General features: G+C 38.7%; 1 protein-coding gene across 2 annotated transcripts; it reads left to right on the top strand.

The window, feature by feature from the left end:
* The first annotated feature begins 836 nt into the window (after positions 1 to 836).
* On the top strand, positions 837 to 16,468 carry dazl (deleted in azoospermia-like). Of its 2 annotated transcripts, none has more exons than XM_053489932.1 (9): positions 837 to 965; positions 1,608 to 1,712; positions 3,029 to 3,120; positions 8,063 to 8,114; positions 8,217 to 8,295; positions 9,057 to 9,172; positions 11,213 to 11,293; positions 14,477 to 14,549; positions 15,227 to 16,468. In XM_053489932.1, exons 1-8 carry the CDS (start codon positions 963 to 965, stop codon positions 14,519 to 14,521), a joined length of 573 nt encoding a protein of 190 aa, XP_053345907.1. In that variant the 5' UTR covers positions 837 to 962; the 3' UTR covers positions 14,522 to 14,549; positions 15,227 to 16,468. The 2 variants fall into 2 exon arrangements, with proteins under 2 accessions (XP_053345907.1, XP_053345906.1); XM_053489931.1 differs by having other exon boundaries at positions 8,217 to 8,311.
* Positions 16,469 to 18,422: the final 1,954 nt, after the last annotated feature.

Below are 18,422 nucleotides of genomic sequence, written 5' to 3'. Positions count from 1 at the left end.
ACATACTACGGAGTCCCTTTGGTTACACTGGGGAGAAAAACTAAATAATCTGTGGGTACAACTTACTAAGTCATGGGAACAAGATAGTATGTTTGGACACAACATACTGAGGCGTGGGAACAAAATAGTTTAATGCATTATCATGAGAAAGTCATGGCCACAGCTTAATAAGCTCATAGCACTTAGCGTCTTGTAAACTTCAAGCCTTAGTAAGTCATGGCCACAACATAGTATCTAATTCCCACGAGTTAGTAAGTCATGGCCGCAACATAGTATCTCATTCCCACGAGTTAGTAAGTCGTGAATGCAACATAGTATCTCATTCCCACTAGTTGGTAAGTCATGGCCGCAACATAGTATCTCATTCCCACGAGTTAGTAAGTTCAATTTTTTATTCAATTCAATTTTATTTGTATAGCACTTTTAACAATTTATATTGTCACAAAGCAGCTTTACACACTCAAAAGAATTAAGTTTAACTTTTCGACATGATAAAACATTTTCCACCCTTTACCAGGATGACTCCGCCCCCACCCACAGTACATGAGTGATTCCAGGAGCTGAGAGATTCAACACTTCATGAGAAGTTCTGGGCTTCATGAGATCTGCACAGTCAGAACACTAAGTCAATCTAATCTCATTCCCACGAGTTAGTAAGTCGTGACCACAACATTAAACTATTTTGTTCGGATGCCTCAGTAAGTTGTGGCCATTTCCCCCCTGACTGTCACCAGCTGATGATTTGTGAACTTGTGAATGTGTTGAAGGTGTAGTGACCTTGAAGCCCCAGACTAAGTTCCCTCTCTCATTGTGTGTGTGTGTGTGTGTGTGTTGAGGGTCTCCCAGGGCCCACGTGTAGGCGGGCAGAGACACTCCTCCATTTTGTCACGACGCTTGAAAGAAAACTGGAGGGAAGTTTTGTGCAGAGATTAATTTATTCAGTAATTTTATCGGTTTTAGACATGGTGAGTAAAATAAGCTCCAGGTGTAGGACACACACACACACACACACACAGGAGGCACTTTAATGGTGTGTTTCTGTCAGAGAAACCAGGCTACAAGTGTTTTCAACTTAACCTCGATAAAGTACTAAACAAGCAGTTAAATAAATTAATTTATCGTGTTTTTAAACCGGACGGATTATTATTATTTGTATTATTATTAATTATCATCTTTATGAATAAAAAGTGTCGCGTTTGTGTCTTTAATTTAAAAAGTGCTAATAACGTTAGCAAGAAAAGCCGTGGTGTGACTAAAGTGTACAAACTTTTGCACATTCTTTAACATTTATTTATACTAGTGATTAATTTGAGGCCGTCAATAAATATTTTGTTGAAAATAACTTAGTGAATGTTTTAGCCTCAGAGAGCTAAAGGCTAATCCCGTCTCACACACTTAGCATCAGTGCTAACAGGTCAGAGCGCGTTAGCTTAGCATTTAACCGTCGGACTGACGAGGATCCGATTCGCATGTTATTTTTATCATCATTAATATTAATGTTTTTTATTTATTTATCTCTTGACCGAGTTGTGCGCGCGCTCTCCGTGCTGTGGGACTGACTGAGTGTGTGTGTGTGTGTGTTATGTGTGTGTGTGTTTGACTCTCAGGAGCTCCAGAAACAGCGTCATGGTGTGACGATGCCGAACGGCTTCATCTTACCCGAGGGCAAAACCACCCCTAATACCCTGTTTGTAGGAGGGATAGACATGAAGGTGGGACACTGACCACACACACACACACACACACACACACAGGGGGATGAGGGTTATCTCTGGAGATTTTTGTCTGTACATTGATCACTGGAACCAAAACCAGTCTCAGAAAATGTTGTCTGTCTGTCTGTAGGTCTGTCTGTGTACTGTATGTGTCTGTCTGTCTGTCTGTCTGTCCACTATATTTCCATATTCTCATGTCCATGCATTAAACTATTTTGTTCCCCAGTCTTAGTAAGTAGTGTCCACAGCATACCGTCTCGTCCCTTCTACACTATATTACCAAAGATATTCACTTGCCTGCCTTCACATCCATATGAACATGATTGTACTGTTAAGTTGTTGAGTATACTGAGACACATATATACTGAGACACATATATACTGAGACAGAGAGCGGCATCTTTTTGCAGAGTCAGTTCTGTAGCTACAGACCTCCAAACTTCATGTGGCCTTCAGATTAGCTGAAGAACATCGCGTAGAGAGCTTTATGGAATGGGTTTCCATGGCCGAGCATCTGCATCCAAATGCAAAGATTGCAATGTAAAGCAGTGAAAGGAACTCCTTAATAAAGACATTTTGGACAGAGTTTGGGGACGGCTCCTTCCTGTTCCAACAAGACTGGACACCAGTGCACAAAGCGAGTTTGGTGTGGAAGAACCTCGAGTTTGGTGTGCTCCTGACCTGGACTTGATGGAACATATTTGGGATGAATTAAAGTAGAGACTGTGAGCCATACACACACTCCTAAACCTTGTGGAAAGCTTCTCAGAAGAGTTGAAGCTATTATAGCTGCAAAGGGGGCGGGGCCAACATCATATTAATTCTCTAACTTATTAATACAAAGAAATCCCATTCTGTAAGGTTGAGTATCTTACGCCTGTTTAGTTTACACTAGGTTGTCCTTCTTTTGTCGTCAGACAAACACACTCCCTGTTCAGTAATCGAAGAGTAAATCACGGATGAGAAATGGAAAAAGCAGATCAGATAAAGAAAGTTTTCTGTATCCTCTCTTTCCCATTGATTTAAATAAGATGAAATGACAGTAGATTTAAAATCTTGCTGTGAAATCAGTACATTTTGTACAAATTCCATAATATTTAGCCACTAATCCAGTGGAAATCAAAACCCTATACAGTAATGTTTGACACCCAAAATTTTTTTGTGACATTACAGTTTTAAAAAAAAAGTTGCTCACTGATTACATTAAAGCTGATCAGATTATTTTTAGTTTGAACCTTTTAACTATTTCTACTTATAAATCTTTTTTTTTAATTACACTCATGTTTGTCTAAATGGAGCTCTGTGTGTCTGCAGGTTGAGGAGGATGAGATCCGGGAGTTCTTTGGTCGGTTTGGCGCAGTGAAGGAGGTGAAAATCATCACCTACCGCGGGGGCATCTGCAAAGGGTGAGGGCAAGTCACAGGGGTCACGTTTGGTGTAACATTACAGCCAGACCAAAAAAAAGAGTGTCTGTAATTTACTCGGGTGCGAATCTTTATTTATTCTAACAGGTTTTATAGTGAGAACATGAAGTCTTTACCAGGTTGTGAATTAGTCTTGACGTGACGTCTCAGATCAAAATCTAAACAGTCTCACAGTACAGAAAGTCTGAGGCTGTACAGATAGTTATACAGCAGGAGGTTATAAGTTCTGTAATGCTGCGTCTCGGCACTACGTTGGTGTTTTCTAGAAAGACAACAGTGTCACTACGAGCCTCACTCTCCTCTAAAACGTGTTTTATTTATTTATTTATCATTTATATTTCTCCAGACTCATCGTATCCTGTCTTTCTTGCAAAGTTCTGCCTAAAATAAAAAAGAAAGGAAAAAAAAAAATGTAATTACATTTTTTTTAAATCAAGATTTTATTTTATTTTTTTACCCTAAAAATAAGCAGAATAAACAACAGTCCCAAACTTTTTCAGAATTTCCTTTTTTTTTCCTTTTAGGACTGAATTTTTATTTATTTTATTTTGTGTGTGTGTGTGTGTGTGTGTGTGTGTGGTATTCCAGAACACATAAGTTTTAAAAAAATTTTTTCTTCAAATATCGTAAGTTGTAGCTCAGGAATTTATTTTGGTGACTCAAGTCCTTGAATAATAAGTGTACTTGCGCCCCCTTGAGGCTGAATTGTTGCCTCACACATCAGGGTTTGAAACAGTCCAGCGGGGTAGCTGATTGTGTGTGTGTGTGTGTGTGTTTGCCAGCCCATCACTGGGTGAACACTACCTAATGCTGATATGTCTCTCTTTATCTTTTGATCTGTTTTTCTTTTTGTCTTCCATTTTTTTTCTCTCTCGCTCTCTGTTTTTCACAGATGTAATACACTCTCTTCATCCTGTCGTCCGTCTATCAGTCTTTAGCAGCTGCTTAAACACTCCTGTATTAACATCTTTTCTGCATCATTTGTATTAATTCTGAATTATAAACAGGATGTGTGTGTGTTATAAAAAGGATTATTGGTCACCAGGGAAAAATTATAATATATTTTATTTATTTGTCATAATTCTCATCTCCCACTCGGTGTAACACACATCTTCTTAGTAACCAGAAGAGACAGTTTTATTAATGTTAAACTCTGAGTTATGGAGAAGACAAACCGTCCTTCGCCGTAACGTTGCAAAGACAGTGAGTCGGTTCCACGTGTCTGTAAACTGTCTGTTTTTTGCTGGATAATTTGTCACGTAGTTCCAGCGTTTCATGTAAATCGTGTTTGAGGACGGACGCAGCGGAGCATCAACAGTCCATCAGAACTAATACAAGGTAAAGTTAATCACACAATGTTGTATTTTTAAGGTTCTGAGGTTTAAATGATTCTGTAATGTTTTTATGACACAGCTGTTGTTTTTTTTGTGCAGTAGAGGCGTGTGGCGTCCTGGCAGCTCACAGGTAAGATCATGTTTATAATCTCTTATTGATCATTTATGGGTTTCGCATCAGTGTTATTAAAATTAAGTATGACAGGTGTTCAAGTCAAAGCAGGACTTTTGTTTGTGCAGAATAACAGAACACAGTGATGAGAGTAAACACAATATTTATTTCTCTTTATAATCCTCTGTTACACTACTGCACTTCTCCCAGTGTTTCACTTGTGCTTGGACACCGTCAATGTAGAAAGTCTTCTTAGTACGTTAGCGCCTTGGATGGACTGTCTGTCTGAGTCACGTCTGGGAAAAGCTGGCCTCCCAGTCAGACGTGACAAATTTATTTATTTATTTATTTATTTATTCTTCTGGTGTTATTGAAGACTTTATCAGAACTTTTGGAGACTGATGTGAAAGCACGTGTCACTCTGCAGTTACTCTCCTCAACGGTCTCACCGTCGCCTTCTGATAATGTGATAATACAGGAAGTAACGTACGTATTATTTTAGACTGGGAATTATGGAAAGTGAAAGGTATTGTTTCTGGTATTGATTAATGGGAGTGCATTGCCATGGTTACCTTTTTTGTTGTGTGTTTAACTCAACATTAATTGTTATAGTATCTAACCATTACATTGTATTATAGTATTTATTGTTTTTTTTTTATAAGTTTGTAGATGGTAAGTATTTTGTCCTGCAGTGTTCAATACTATCACAAGCAAATTGACAATTATGCAAATTAGGCGATGATGTCATTTAGTGACTTTTAGCACGACCAATAGCTACTTCCCTGACTGAGGAGATAGGAACAGTTCACAGTGAAACAAAACAACCTCCAGGACTGAAGTGCTATAATACATAAACAACACAAATTAACAAAACTAGATGACAAACTGACACACAAAAAATAAAAAGTGCAAAAAGACACCGTAAAGTGCAGGTGCCAATGTGAAAACAATATTCATCGTCCATGAGATAAAAATAAACACTTCTGGTCAAGTAGCAGCAAACTGACCATCTACAGTCAGGTCCATAAATATTTGCCCGTTGTGGTGTTTGTGTACCGCTGTGTCTACTGCAGTACATCTGGAGTTAAAATGAAATAACAAAGCTGAACATAAATGATTTTCAGGTTTGACTTAAGAGTGTTTCCTGGTAAACAGTATAAGAAATATAGCACTTTCCCCTTTTTTAACATGTAGTTTGTGTCATTTTGGTAACATCTGTCCCATTGATGTTTCACAGCTGTATGAGCAGGGGTTTTTTTAATTTATTTTTTTTAACTGGTCTGGTTTAGTCCTGATGTTGAGGCTTTCTGGTGCTGTACATCTTGTGGTGGACTCGTCTGTTTTTACTCTGGTCCTCTTCTGATTGTGACATCCATCAGCAAATGTTTAACCGAGGAGACGTTGCTCATTCAGACATCACTACTTACTGTGTTTATCGTGGACATGGTGGTGTGTGTTGTTTATCTCTTCTGTGTCTTTCAGGTAAACCAGCGCGCAGATCTACAGGAAAGCAGAGAGAGAGAGAGAGAGAGAGAGGAAGCTCTCTGTAGGTTTTTATAAAGGATTTGTATTTAAACTTTAGCTTTTATAATCAGTATTAATCCTGTATTAATAAAATGTACAACACAATGCTAGAGTAAATAGAATTATTTCTTAACACTTGTGTCAGTCATGTTGTTGAGAGATTTTCCATTTCAGACACACACACACAGACACACACACACACACACACAGAGTTGTGTGGAGTAGAAATGTTTTGCTGTTTTCAGGCTCATACTGTATACACACATACTGAAGGCTTTCTGCTTTTTTAACACTTAATCTGATCTAGTTATTTAAATTCTCTCAGTATTTGTCAAGTCGACTTTTATTGTCATTTCAACCATATACAGTTCAGTACACAATGAAGCGAAATAACGTTCCTCCAGGACCAAACTGCTACATACAACATAAATTTACAACATATATAACAAAAAAAATAAAAACTAACTAACCAGCTAACATTATAACAGATTAAACTAAACAGATTAACATTATAAATTAACAGAAACTATCTAAGTCCTATACAGAACAAGACAACATAAAGTGCAAATGTGCAAACGAGCGACAACATAATACTGTACGTTTCAACGCTCTGTGGTAATGAGGTGGTGGAATGAGAAACAGTAAACAATTCCTTGTAGATAGCAGCAGAGATAGAAAAGAGATTTTCATGCAAATAAATATTGGGCAAAAGAGCAATTTCAGGTTGGTTTGTAGGAATTGTTAATTGTTGTTGTTCAGTGTGTTTGTGCGTGTGTTTATCAGTTCAGTCCCAGTGTTATTGAGGTAATTAGAGGTGATTTCTGCAGTAGGGTAAAGGTTTAAAATGTTGAACTGATGCACTTAATGACTATAAATGAAAAACATGGATTGTTTGATGGCGATAATAAACCTCGCGTGCTTGAATATTCATGCTGAAATACAGGAAATACAAGATGTGATGCGTTGAATGTTTGTATAACAGACTAATATATTTTTTCTGCAGCATGTGTTTGCGTGTCACGTTCATAATCACAAGTAATTTTTATCTGACTTGGACACGCCCACATTAATGCGCCTCGTGCCCTCTGAGTTACAACACCTCATATTTGCGCGAGCACTTATTCACATGGGGTTTTGCTTTGACGGACATACAAGCAGTCAGTCGGCTGTATTTTTGAGGTCCAGAATAAGAATAAAGCCGGACGTCACGCTTGAGCTGTTGCTAGCGCAGCAGTGAAATCCCGCGCTGCCGGTGAGAGTCACAAAGTCACATGAATACCGATCTGACTGTTATCATTCTAGTCATGTGACTCAGATCCAGTCTTTAAAAACATCAGATTTTGTGTTCAGACAACCAGACTGGCGGTGTAAATCATGTGACCGGCCAAAACGGTGCAGCGTGTTGCCTGATAATCGGTTCTTGTATAAAATGTTGCTGATCCAAACCTCAGCAGAAACACAAGAACTTTTATTGTAATTTTAGAAAACCAGAAGCTCCATCAGTGGTTGTATTGACTATATTTGTTTCCAGTGATGTCTGGAATATATATATATATATACACACCTCGGGTTGCGAGTAACGCGGTTTGCGAGTGTTTCTTCAAGACGAGCAAAGATTTTTAATACATTTTGAATTGAAAAACGAGCAAGTCTTGGTTTACGAGTACCGAGCATCATGTATCACGCATGCGCTTCTTGTTTTGACGCCGAGCGTCACGTGATCACAACTGAACCAACGGTTTTTCTCTCACTTGGAAGAATTTGAGTTTCCACTCTTTCTTATGGGAAAATTTAAATTGGTTTACGAGTGTTTTGGAATACAAGCCCGCTTCCAGAACGATGCTCGTAACCCAATGTTCGACTGTATATATCTTTAGTTACATTTTCCGGAGAGAGAGAGAGGGAAAGCTGCCTTACTTTTTCTCATGCTGTGTTTGTTTTTCCTCTTCTCTAGTTACGGCTTTGTTTACTTCAGCGAAGACGTCGACATCCAGACCATCATTGAAGTAAGGAGTTTACCATTATAACGGTCACCCCCGCAGGCATCCCATAACGTATTTTAACTGTGTTGTGGCACTGAAGTGTGACTGCGTGTCTCTTACTTCCAGCAACAGATCACTTTTAAGGGGAAGAAACTCAAACTGGGCCCAGCCATCATGAAGGAGCGGATCTCCCGTGGTTTTCAAGGTTTGCTCTTATTTAGGTGTGTTTACGGTTAGCACTGCTGAGTGGACGAGTGCAGATCCATCTTCTGTGTAAATAAATAAGTTACTTCAACCAGCTCATCCTGGGTCTCAGATGCCCACATAATCAATAATCTCTGGTGAAATTGGAAAAAGTATTTGCCCCTTCCAGATTTTTTTTTTTTGCATATTTGTCACATTGAAATGATTTAGTATTAATAAAGGTAACCTGGGTAAATAGTAAAATATACTTTTTAAAGTAATTTTTATTTAATTAAGAGGAAAAAGGTGTCCAAACCTACCTGTGAAAAAGTAATAGCCCACTAAACTTAATAACTGGCTGTTCCTCTCTTGGCATCACTGACTGCAAATAAGGTGTTTGAAATAACAGCCAGTGAGTCTTTTACATCCTTCACTGTGGAGGGATTCAATTAAGTACTATTTATTTATTGAAGTATAACAAATATGCCCAAAAAAAAACTTATTCACAGCACTTTATCATAGCTGTGAAAGATTTGTTTGTTTATTTAATACAGTAAATTATTTTTCTGTCAGAACATGTAGTGTTTACAATCCCGTGTTCCACACACCAAGTAGTGCTCTTGATCAAGGGTTAGAGAGGGATTTAGGATTCAGCCTTGTGTTAGGATCACGTTAGCTTTGTAGCACAGAGAACAACTCCAGAGCGTCACGGAGCTGAAATACTGAAGTGGAATAAAAGGGAAATAATAAAGAAAAACAATCGTCATCGTTTTCTCACTACAGATTCTGTCCAGTCACCTCTGATTGGTCCATCACAGTGGGTCAGCCCCTCCCCCTGTGTGTACTGTCCCTGCTGCCCCCCCAGCCTGGCGCTCAGTGGAGGTACACAGTATGTGCAGGTAAATGTCATTCAACACTCAGCTCTCAACACAACACGATCATCTGACCACTTTATTAGGAACGCCTTCTGTCTCCACATGATGACATCTCACAGTTCAGTGACTGGGAACACCAATGACGAGCACTAGTGATGCGCGGGTCGTCTGGTAACCCGCGGGTCGGGTTGGGGCGGGTAAAGAAATTGTCACTTTATTTGCGGGGCGGGTCATTAAAAACAAAAAATAAAAAATCCATGTATGTTGCGTGCAATTCCCTATAGTCTATATTACATATTTGGGAATATCTATTTCCATATTTTATTAGGTTCTTTGATAAGGTTACATCACGTGACAAGTCACGAAAGCGCCAAGCAGCTACCGCTGCCAGTCACAACAAAAACAAAGAAATAAAAGTGAAGATGGAAGACGAGGCGCAGGAGAAATTGAGGTCAGGACTTTACATCATTAAAAGAAAAAAGGTCAGGCTGCTAAATCTAATGTTTTAGAATTCTTTTTTTGCACAGCGAACGTAAAAACGCCAAATGAACATTTCCGTGTGATGAATAGAAATGTCAGTGGTTATTTAGCGTAGGCTGTAAACTGTAGGCCTGCCCTATACAAATCTAAATAAAAAATTGTTTATCCTAGATTACAAACGCTGCTTTGTAAATGTTTAAAATGTGTATCATTATCTTGTTATTAATATGACCTGATTTAGCGTTCATATTCATAATCATATGTTTGTTGCCAGTTTACAGGGCGATGTTTCCAAGTACGTTCAGGCTGAAATAAAGGCTGTTTTCATTTGAATTACAATACCTAGTATGTCTATTTAATGGGGGCGCATCACTAACGAGCACCGATCTCGTGATCATGAAGCCGGCTGTTGTTCTGAGAAACGATGCATTATCATGCTGTAGAGATCAGAGCGTGGTGAAGGAAGGCCTGCACATGCTCAGTATTGATACTCAAATATCCTGAGTCGTTCACATCATGATTGATTGGCAGTTACAAGCCCAGTGTGAAAACGTTCTCCACACTATTAAACAGGATCAGGAATCAGCAGTCACCTCCAGATATCATATTATCGTATCATTATCATTATCGTTTAGAGCGCCATCTGTGGGATTATAAAGAAATAGCAACGTTTTATTGTATTGAACACTTTTAAAGGCTACGTTTACACTGTCAGGTAAATGTGACCCAATTCAGATTTTTTGCTTATATGTGACACATATCGGATATGTTCTATGTCCGTGTAAACAGGAAAAAAAACGCATGCATTTCGAGATCGGTTTCAGGCGTCCTTCATATGTGAAATAAAATCAGATATGTGCTAATGTGATTGTTGTGTAAACAGACAGATCGGATTTCCTGTGTCATTGTGTTCTGTACATCATTAAAACAACTTTTTCACAGTTTAATGACGTAATGTTATTCTCCAGTGGAAGCGCGTGTGGAATTATAACATCGCAGGTGCCATAGACGAAAGTGAAATATGCTTTTCCTTTTCCATCTTGTCTAGTGTGTAGCGCAAGAACCTCTTTTTAGGTATGCGCGATGTTTCAGATGGTATGGCAAGTGTAAACACGTGTATCGGATACAAGTCATAGTTGAAAGAACGTGTAAACAGACGGTCCAAAAAATTAGATATAGGGGACAAATCAGAATTGGGAATCGAACCTGCAGTGTAAACGTAGCCAAAATCTCAAAACTCACCCTGAAAATGAGTGCTCGGGTCGAGCTACTGCGGCTTGCACGGCTTCTAACACAACCAACTATTCGAGTAATTAGCATGTGCTATGAGCGGCGCATGGGTTTTGGCACTTTGGAGGCTTTGAATGCGAACTGATCAAACTGAAAATCATCCAATTCTGGTCACTAAGAATAGACAATAGAAAATAGCACACAAAAGAATCTCGATTTGTAACTTCACCTTCACCTGCTCGTGTAATGGAATAGAAATAACTGTTTGTTGCTTGCAAGAGGCGAGAAAAACTCAAGCAGTACCTATAATGTTTTTTTCTCTTTCTCTCCCTCTCTGTCTCTCTCTCTCTCTAGCCATATCCTTATGCAACTTTCCCAGGAGTAATGATGCCTCAGGTGCCTATGAATTACACACAGACAGTCTACCCGTACCAGGTGAGCAGTCACTGTCAGCTTCTTATTTCCCGAATTGCATGTTTTTTTTTTCTTTTTCGTGCGTCTCATTAATTTTTTTATTTCTCAGCTTTTAACAAATTTTTCCCCTTGATTTTTTTCCTTTTTTTTAAATTTATTTTTCTTTCACAGATTTTTTTTTCTCTTAATCAGATTTTCTTACCCTAACCCATGTCTTTAGTCATTCCCAGTTGTAGTTCTGACCAAGTTTATGTCTGTCTGACCCTCTGGCGTGCTTGCATTTCAAGTGTTTACTATTAAACACTAAGACATCAGGATTCAGTGAGACACAGCGCCACAGGTCCCCATAATGTTATCAAGAACGGTAGAAAGAGGAAAATGAAGACTCTTTCGGTTTGGTTTTTTAAAGCAGCCAAAAGGAATTATAAATTAATGTTTAATGTCTATTTCATATTTTACTTAATTTTTGTAAATTTGTTTTTATAGGCAAGAATATGATTATAGTGTTGGAAAATTTGTAATATTAGTACAGTGGAACCTTGGATTATGAGCATAATTGATTTAGGAAGTGGGCTCGTGATTCAAAACATTTGTAAACCAAATAGAATTTTCCCATAAGAAATAATAGAAACTCAAATTATCCGTTCCACAGCCCAAAAAAATAAATACATAAATATACTTAACAGAAAATATAAAGTAAAAATAAAACAAAATAACCCGCAGTTTACCTTTAAAAGTAAAGTAAAAATAGTAAAAGTAACCCTTTCTCCTCTCTTATTTGAGTTTCTCTCACACATATTAACAGAGACAGTTTTATATTAAAAGTTAACAAGAAATCTCTGACACTCGATTGAGCGACACACTAACTGAATCACTGCTGTAAAGTAAAAATAAAACAAATTTATTTGCACTTTACCTTTGAAAAGAATCGCAACAGAGCAGTGTTCCTGTGTAGAGCAGAGAGAAAAAGTGTGTGTGTGTCTGAAGGCGAAAGTAGGAGGGGTCTGAGAGCAGGCTGAGTTTTGAGCAGAGAGAGAAAATGGATCTTTAACCTCTCTATTGAGACTTTTACTTTACACGCGCTCTGCACACGCTCATACAGACACAAAATAAAATGTTTTACACACATATACACACACACGCGTGGTCACAGTGTTATAGTAAACAGTGCACACGTGCACGGATGTCGAGAGACGCACACTAAGACTCAGAAGGGTAGACGATTACCCACAATTCCGCAGCGCAAGAGAGAGAAAAACTGTTGGCTTAGTTATGATCATGTGACGCTTGGCATCAAAACAAGCCAGTTTGTGTGTATTGGTTGGTTTGTTTTCAGTTTTTTTTTTGCACTATTTACTGTAGACTAAATTAAGATCCCTGTATTAGTTCTAAATCCTAACACACACAGAGAAAAGGAAAAGGGTGTAGTGTAGATATTGACTTTACTGTTTTTATGTTTGTTTTGTGCCAGTATCCCCGTCACAGTGGTGTGGTGACCGCAGGACAAGGTTTATAAATCAGGTCCTTTTGTTTGTAATCTCAGTAACAGGGTGTTTTCCTATTTACACACAGCAGTTTAGTTCCTGTGAGTTCTCATCACACTGTGTGTGTGGAAATGCTTTCTTTCTAACTTTCACAATTAAGCACACAATTTGATTTCCTCTTTTTATGATGCAACTTCAAGCGTCTAAGGATCTCCCATCTCGTTCGTTCATGATTGCATCAGTTAGGGTTTAAAGAATTGTCAGGTGAAACACATGAAACATTGGAGTAATTATCCAGTCAAATGTTCTTAACCATTTCATTATTAAAATTCATAAAGTGGGAAAAAGCCTTTTTTTTGTAAGCCAGGCAGTGTATAAACAGGGCCATCTGTACATCACATTGTCTTCATCTGAGCTTTTGTTGAACTCGGTTACATTCTCATTAGTTTGTGCTTCAAACTTGGGGTTTTAGTCACAATAGATCTTGATGTTAACTTGGTTTTCACTTAACACGATGTTCACTAAGAATTCTAAAACCGTTAAGATGTTTATCTTGTGCAGGTTTTCTTTGCCAGCCATCAAACCATGTGAGAAGACGCTAGAACTTGTTTGCTGGTTTAGAAACATGACAAATGGTTTAGAATTTTTTCCAGCATTTCATCAGTGTGTTTCTGATCAGAGAATGTAATAATCTCACGAGTATGAAGTTTCAGTCTGAGACTCCTGGTTTGTGTCAGCCTTGCTCTTATTTAAATGCTGTAAAAGAGCTTAAAAGTCACAAATGTACTGAGTGCTATTCACCACGTTTCTAAAAGCAAATAAAAAAAGATTTCTGCATTTATGGAATAACAAATACATGTTTTTCCTGTTTCCAAATGTACATCGATCTCCGAATGTACAGTGATGTACAGCTGACCTACAAAATTCACTCGGGTTTCCGGAGCAACCGAATTGTTAAAATATGTGAATTTTGGATGTGATTTTAAAAAAAAGTGTTCTTTCATTTTAAACTCATCTTAATACATTACGCTTAATTTTTTTTTTAAAGAATATAAAGGTAAACCCGTGTACTGTACTGTACTGCTGTGTTCTTCTCAGTGCTGGAATGTAAAATACAGATGTTACCCCTCTATATGTGTACAGTAATTCAGCCAAGCACCGTCGTTTGTTTTCTTTGGTATCAGTACTGTAGGGTAAATACGGGAATAATTCACCGTCCCAAGCTGCGGTTTCCTCTACAGTTACTTTGTGTTCTGTCTACAGTGCTAAGAAATTATACAGTATTATATTTTATATGGAAATTTTGCTGAATTTACGTTAATATTTATGATACAAAATTAGTAAATTTTATTGTTTTTAATAGTTTACTGTTAAAATGCATAAATAATTATATATTGCCACGAAAAAAAGCCATATAAAAATAATTGTGGTTTTCATGAACAATTATTAGTTCTGAGGAAAAAATCTGCGAACGACTGAGGCTGTGAACTCTGACTTCTTGGGGGTCGACTGTAAAACATTGTGCAGTTGATTTGCTGCAGGTGTGAAGGTGTCGTGTATCAACTTTCCCTCAGACTAGCGTGGAGTCATCGCCGGGTCCTAAAGCACGCTTCTAGTTTATGAAGAAGTTAAACCATGAGAGCGGAGGCTCAGTGCAGACTCACAGGTTTCTAGTGATCCTACTGTATATCAGTTCACTAATTCTGCCTGTTGTTTGTAGAACTACGTGGACTGTGGAGTCCAGACACTGCTGACTCTCCTCTAGTCCGTTTAAGATGTGGATCGTCCTCCTGGTAAGAACTCCCTTATCTTCATTAGTGACCTTTCCTCTCCAGTCTTGTCCAGTGTGACCCGAGGCTTTCGTTCTCGCTCAGTCGGAGACTAGGATCAGCTGATATTAAACGGGTAGACGCGTGTCAGGCTCCTGCTTGGTTGGAATGAAAGTCTCCAGCCACATTCGGTTATTCATTTAAATAAAATTTCTGCCCACATCACAGTTGGTTAAAGACTGTGTACCAGCTTTTTAAAACATCTGGAACTAGTGAGCTGTTTTATATTGCGGCTCAAAAACAAGTATGAGAAGGATGTCTGTTGTTGCTTTTTAAACAGGACTGTAGTGTCTGTTATTTATCTGTCTCTTCTCAGTACAGTAGCATTAACAAGTTGACCATTGGGGATACAGATGTTTCATTTAGATCTCTTTTTTTAAATCTAGATTTTGATGTTAATATTAAACATTGTCCAGATAAATCGCAAAGGATCATCATCACTTTACAGAGACTTTTGTGTTTTTTCCCACAACATGAGTGTCCAGTTAAATTCCACGTGAGCAAAGTGGAGGGTGCAGATAGTCCAAAATAATTCCTGGGAAAATTTTATTCTTTTTATATATTTTTGTCATTTGATCATCACACACACATTTTTCCACGTCCTGTTTTTGACTGTTGTCTTTACTATGTGATGTCTTTAGGACCTGCACCTGTGGAAACTGAGGACGACGTCTTCATGGGAACATCATCTAATCGTGGAGAAGCGTCGTCAGCGTTCTACCTCTGCTGTGATTTTACGTTCTGGGAAACGAAGGTTCCACTCAGGGTGACTTCAGTGTGAAGCCGAATCATGGTCATGTGGTCAGACTTCTAATGAGAGGCTGCATACTGTGTGTGTGTGTGTGTGTGTGCCTGCCTGCCTGCCTGCCTGTGTGATGTACTGAATTTGGTTTACACAGATTTTTTTTTGTCAGTTCATTTGTATCGTCTTTTCTCTGCTTTTGTCAAACCAAACCTTAAAAAAGAAGCACTTTTAAAATCACAAAGTTAGTTGTTTAATGTTTTATTTTTGCTTATTTTAATGTTCGCACCTCTGTCGCTCTCCAAATGCTTTTTGGTCTGAAACGGAAAGCGACCGTTCGTGAGGCGTCTGAAAAAATGTTCGGTTCAGCTCTTTTTATCATTCTAGTCCAGGTGTGTAATCTCATCCACTCTGACGAAGCTCTGCTGATTAACTTCTAACCCTGATCTCTCACGTCTTGGAGGCACCGTCCTGGTTTTAGTTTTATAACATTGGCTCGACTCTGAATTTCAGATCAACTGTGAAGAGAAAAAAATAAATAAATCACTGCATTAAATAAGAATGATTTGAAAATAAACTTTAAACACTAATAAACACTCCGGGTTTGGCCGCTTTTAATGCACTAATTAAAGTAATGATGGAATATCGACGCTTGATGCGTTCACGGGTGAAAACTCATGTTTAATGTTAAAATTTTCTTTCTTTATTTATTTATTTATTTAAAGGTTCTCTGTGGTTTTGTGTTTCCCTTCACTTCTGTTCCTGGTGTTCTTTCCTTCACAGAGTTGTTTAATTTAAACCTAACAGGGCGATCGGTCTTAAATGGTGAGATTTGCACTTGTCATTTTTCTTCTAGTTGTAATAGATTCCATGCTACTTTAAATAGTTCCTGATAAGCCGTAAGTGTTGAACACTGTATTGTTATAAACTACTTTTATAGAGCCTTTGGCATCTAATGGATTTGTTCCATTATGACTTTATTCCCCTCAGGGCCTCATAGGAACTCTAGTTTCTGCTTTGATTGACAGCATTGGTCGAACACTGTTCACTTTTCTATGTATACTAGTTTAACAGAAAAGGTTTGGTGTCTTGTCTTGTTTAAAAAGAAATAAAGTTGAAATTAAATAAAAAGTTTACCGTTTGTGTGTCTGTGCTTCATTATACAGCGGTTATTCTGCCTGAGTATCTAATTGGATTATGATGTGAAGCTGAAAGACATTCCATGAGTGATGATATAGAGCATAACAGCACTAGGACATTTACGTATCGCTCCCCATCACAGGTGTCCACGTGACATCGATTACACTAACTGTCGGGTGAAAGTGTGAGTGAGAGTAGCTCTGTACGGTCTACTGAGGGAGAGCAGCTGCGGGCCAAAACCCACATTCACAACTAGTCACAGAGGCAAGAACACACACCCGGTAACGTTACGTCACCTTAAACAACACGCTGTCCGCTTAGTAAATCATTCGGAACCACCCGTGGTGTTCTTTTCATGACTAACTAGCTTCTTACACACGGCTGAGTCCCAAATCCCTCTCTTACCCCTGATCAAGGGCCCTACTTGGTGTGTGAAACAAGGGATTGTACACCCTACCATTTAATGCTAATGGGATTTAAACCCAGAACCCGAAATATAAAGATAGACAAGATTTTATTCTCCTCACCTTTACACCACATGGTAAGAGTTTAAAACGTACTTTCACTTCTGTTAATTAAAATAATTGGTTAAATAAACAAATTAAAACGCATTAGTAGTAAATAAGGCTGTTTGTGGAACTGTTGTTTAAAAGCACTATCACACTCGAGGCTGTGCTGTTGTACTGAATATCAGCATGGTTGTCACATCTTTAATACTCAGGCTGCGCCCTCTTGCCCATGACTGCATTACAGCTGTGTTGATATTCATTAGCTGATAAGATTTAATTTCCTGTCCGGGAATCGAACCCAGACCCTGGAGGTGCCAGGTGACAGTGCTAACCACTACACCGCCCATATTGCTTTTAAAAATAATTAATATAAATAGTTTTAATATTAGTGGCGGCACGGTGGTTAGCACTGTCGCCTGGCACCTTCAGGGTCTGGGTTCGATTCCCGGCTCTGTGTGCATGGAGTTTGCATGTTCTCCCCGTGTTTGGTGGGTTTCCTCCGGGTGCTCCGGTTTCCTCCCACAGTCCGAAGACATGTAGGTTAGGCTAATTGGCGTTCCCAAATTGCCCGTAGTGTGTGTGTGTGTGTGTGTGCGCCTGCAATGGATTGGCACCCTGTCCAGGGTGTACCCTGCCTTGTGCCCTAAGCCTCCTGTGTTAGGCTCCAGGTCCCCGCGACCCTGAATACAGGATAAAGCGGTATAGGAGATGAATGAGTGAGTAAGTATTAATATTAACACAAAAGTTAATATTGTAACTATTATTGAGGAAATTCATAAAGGAAATTGTTTAGGACAAAATACTAAGCACAACCTAAAAGCAAGCAATTTTCATTATTTCCCCTTTAATTTGCGATACTGACAATCTGATTAGAGCCAACACGTGTAGTCTAAACAGTCTGATCTGAATTCATTTGACTTGTGCATCGCTCATCTCTGCATTAATCATGTTTGAGATTTAATAAACACAATTTTTAAGGTGTTTCACACAAAGTCACATAAACATACAGCAATTAGCCATAACGTTAAACCCACTGAGCGGTGATGTGAGTAATGATGTTTATCTGGTCACAGTGGCTCCTGTCTGGGGTGGAGTTTATTAGGCAGGAGGTAAACAGTTGCTGAAATTGATGTTGGAAGCAGGAAAAATTAGAAAAACTTTAAGGCTCTGACCGGCTTTGATGTCTAAATTGTGATGTCTAGACAGAGTAACTTCAAAAAGGCAGGTCTTGTGTGGTGTTGGTGGTCTGCAGTGGTCAGGACATGCTGTACCAAAAGTGGTAAGAGGAAGGACAACCTACTGCGACAGGGTCGTGGGTCACCCAAGGCGAAGTGAGTCTGGTCCAGTCCCACAGATGAGCTGCTGTAGCACAGACTACTGAAAACACAGTGCATCGCTGCAGACCGCTCATAGGGACCAACCTTTTGGAGACGTTTATAGTCAGGT

The sequence above is a fragment of the Clarias gariepinus genome, chromosome 28 (assembly GCF_024256425.1).
Source record: "Clarias gariepinus isolate MV-2021 ecotype Netherlands chromosome 28, CGAR_prim_01v2, whole genome shotgun sequence".
Classification (NCBI taxonomy): domain Eukaryota; kingdom Metazoa; phylum Chordata; class Actinopteri; order Siluriformes; family Clariidae; genus Clarias; species Clarias gariepinus.
This window is presented reverse-complemented; position numbering and strand designations above follow the sequence as displayed.

What these genes read in the sequence shown, in the direction of transcription:
- dazl (XM_053489931.1), top strand. An exon ending in TAGGAGGGATAGACATGAAG is followed by an intron (nt 1,713 to 3,028) that starts GTGGGACACTGA and finishes GTGTGTCTGCAG; the next exon opens with GTTGAGGAGGATGAGATCCG. An exon ending in CAAGGTTTGCTCTTATTTAG is followed by an intron (nt 8,312 to 9,056) that starts GTGTGTTTACGG and finishes TTCTCACTACAG; the next exon opens with ATTCTGTCCAGTCACCTCTG.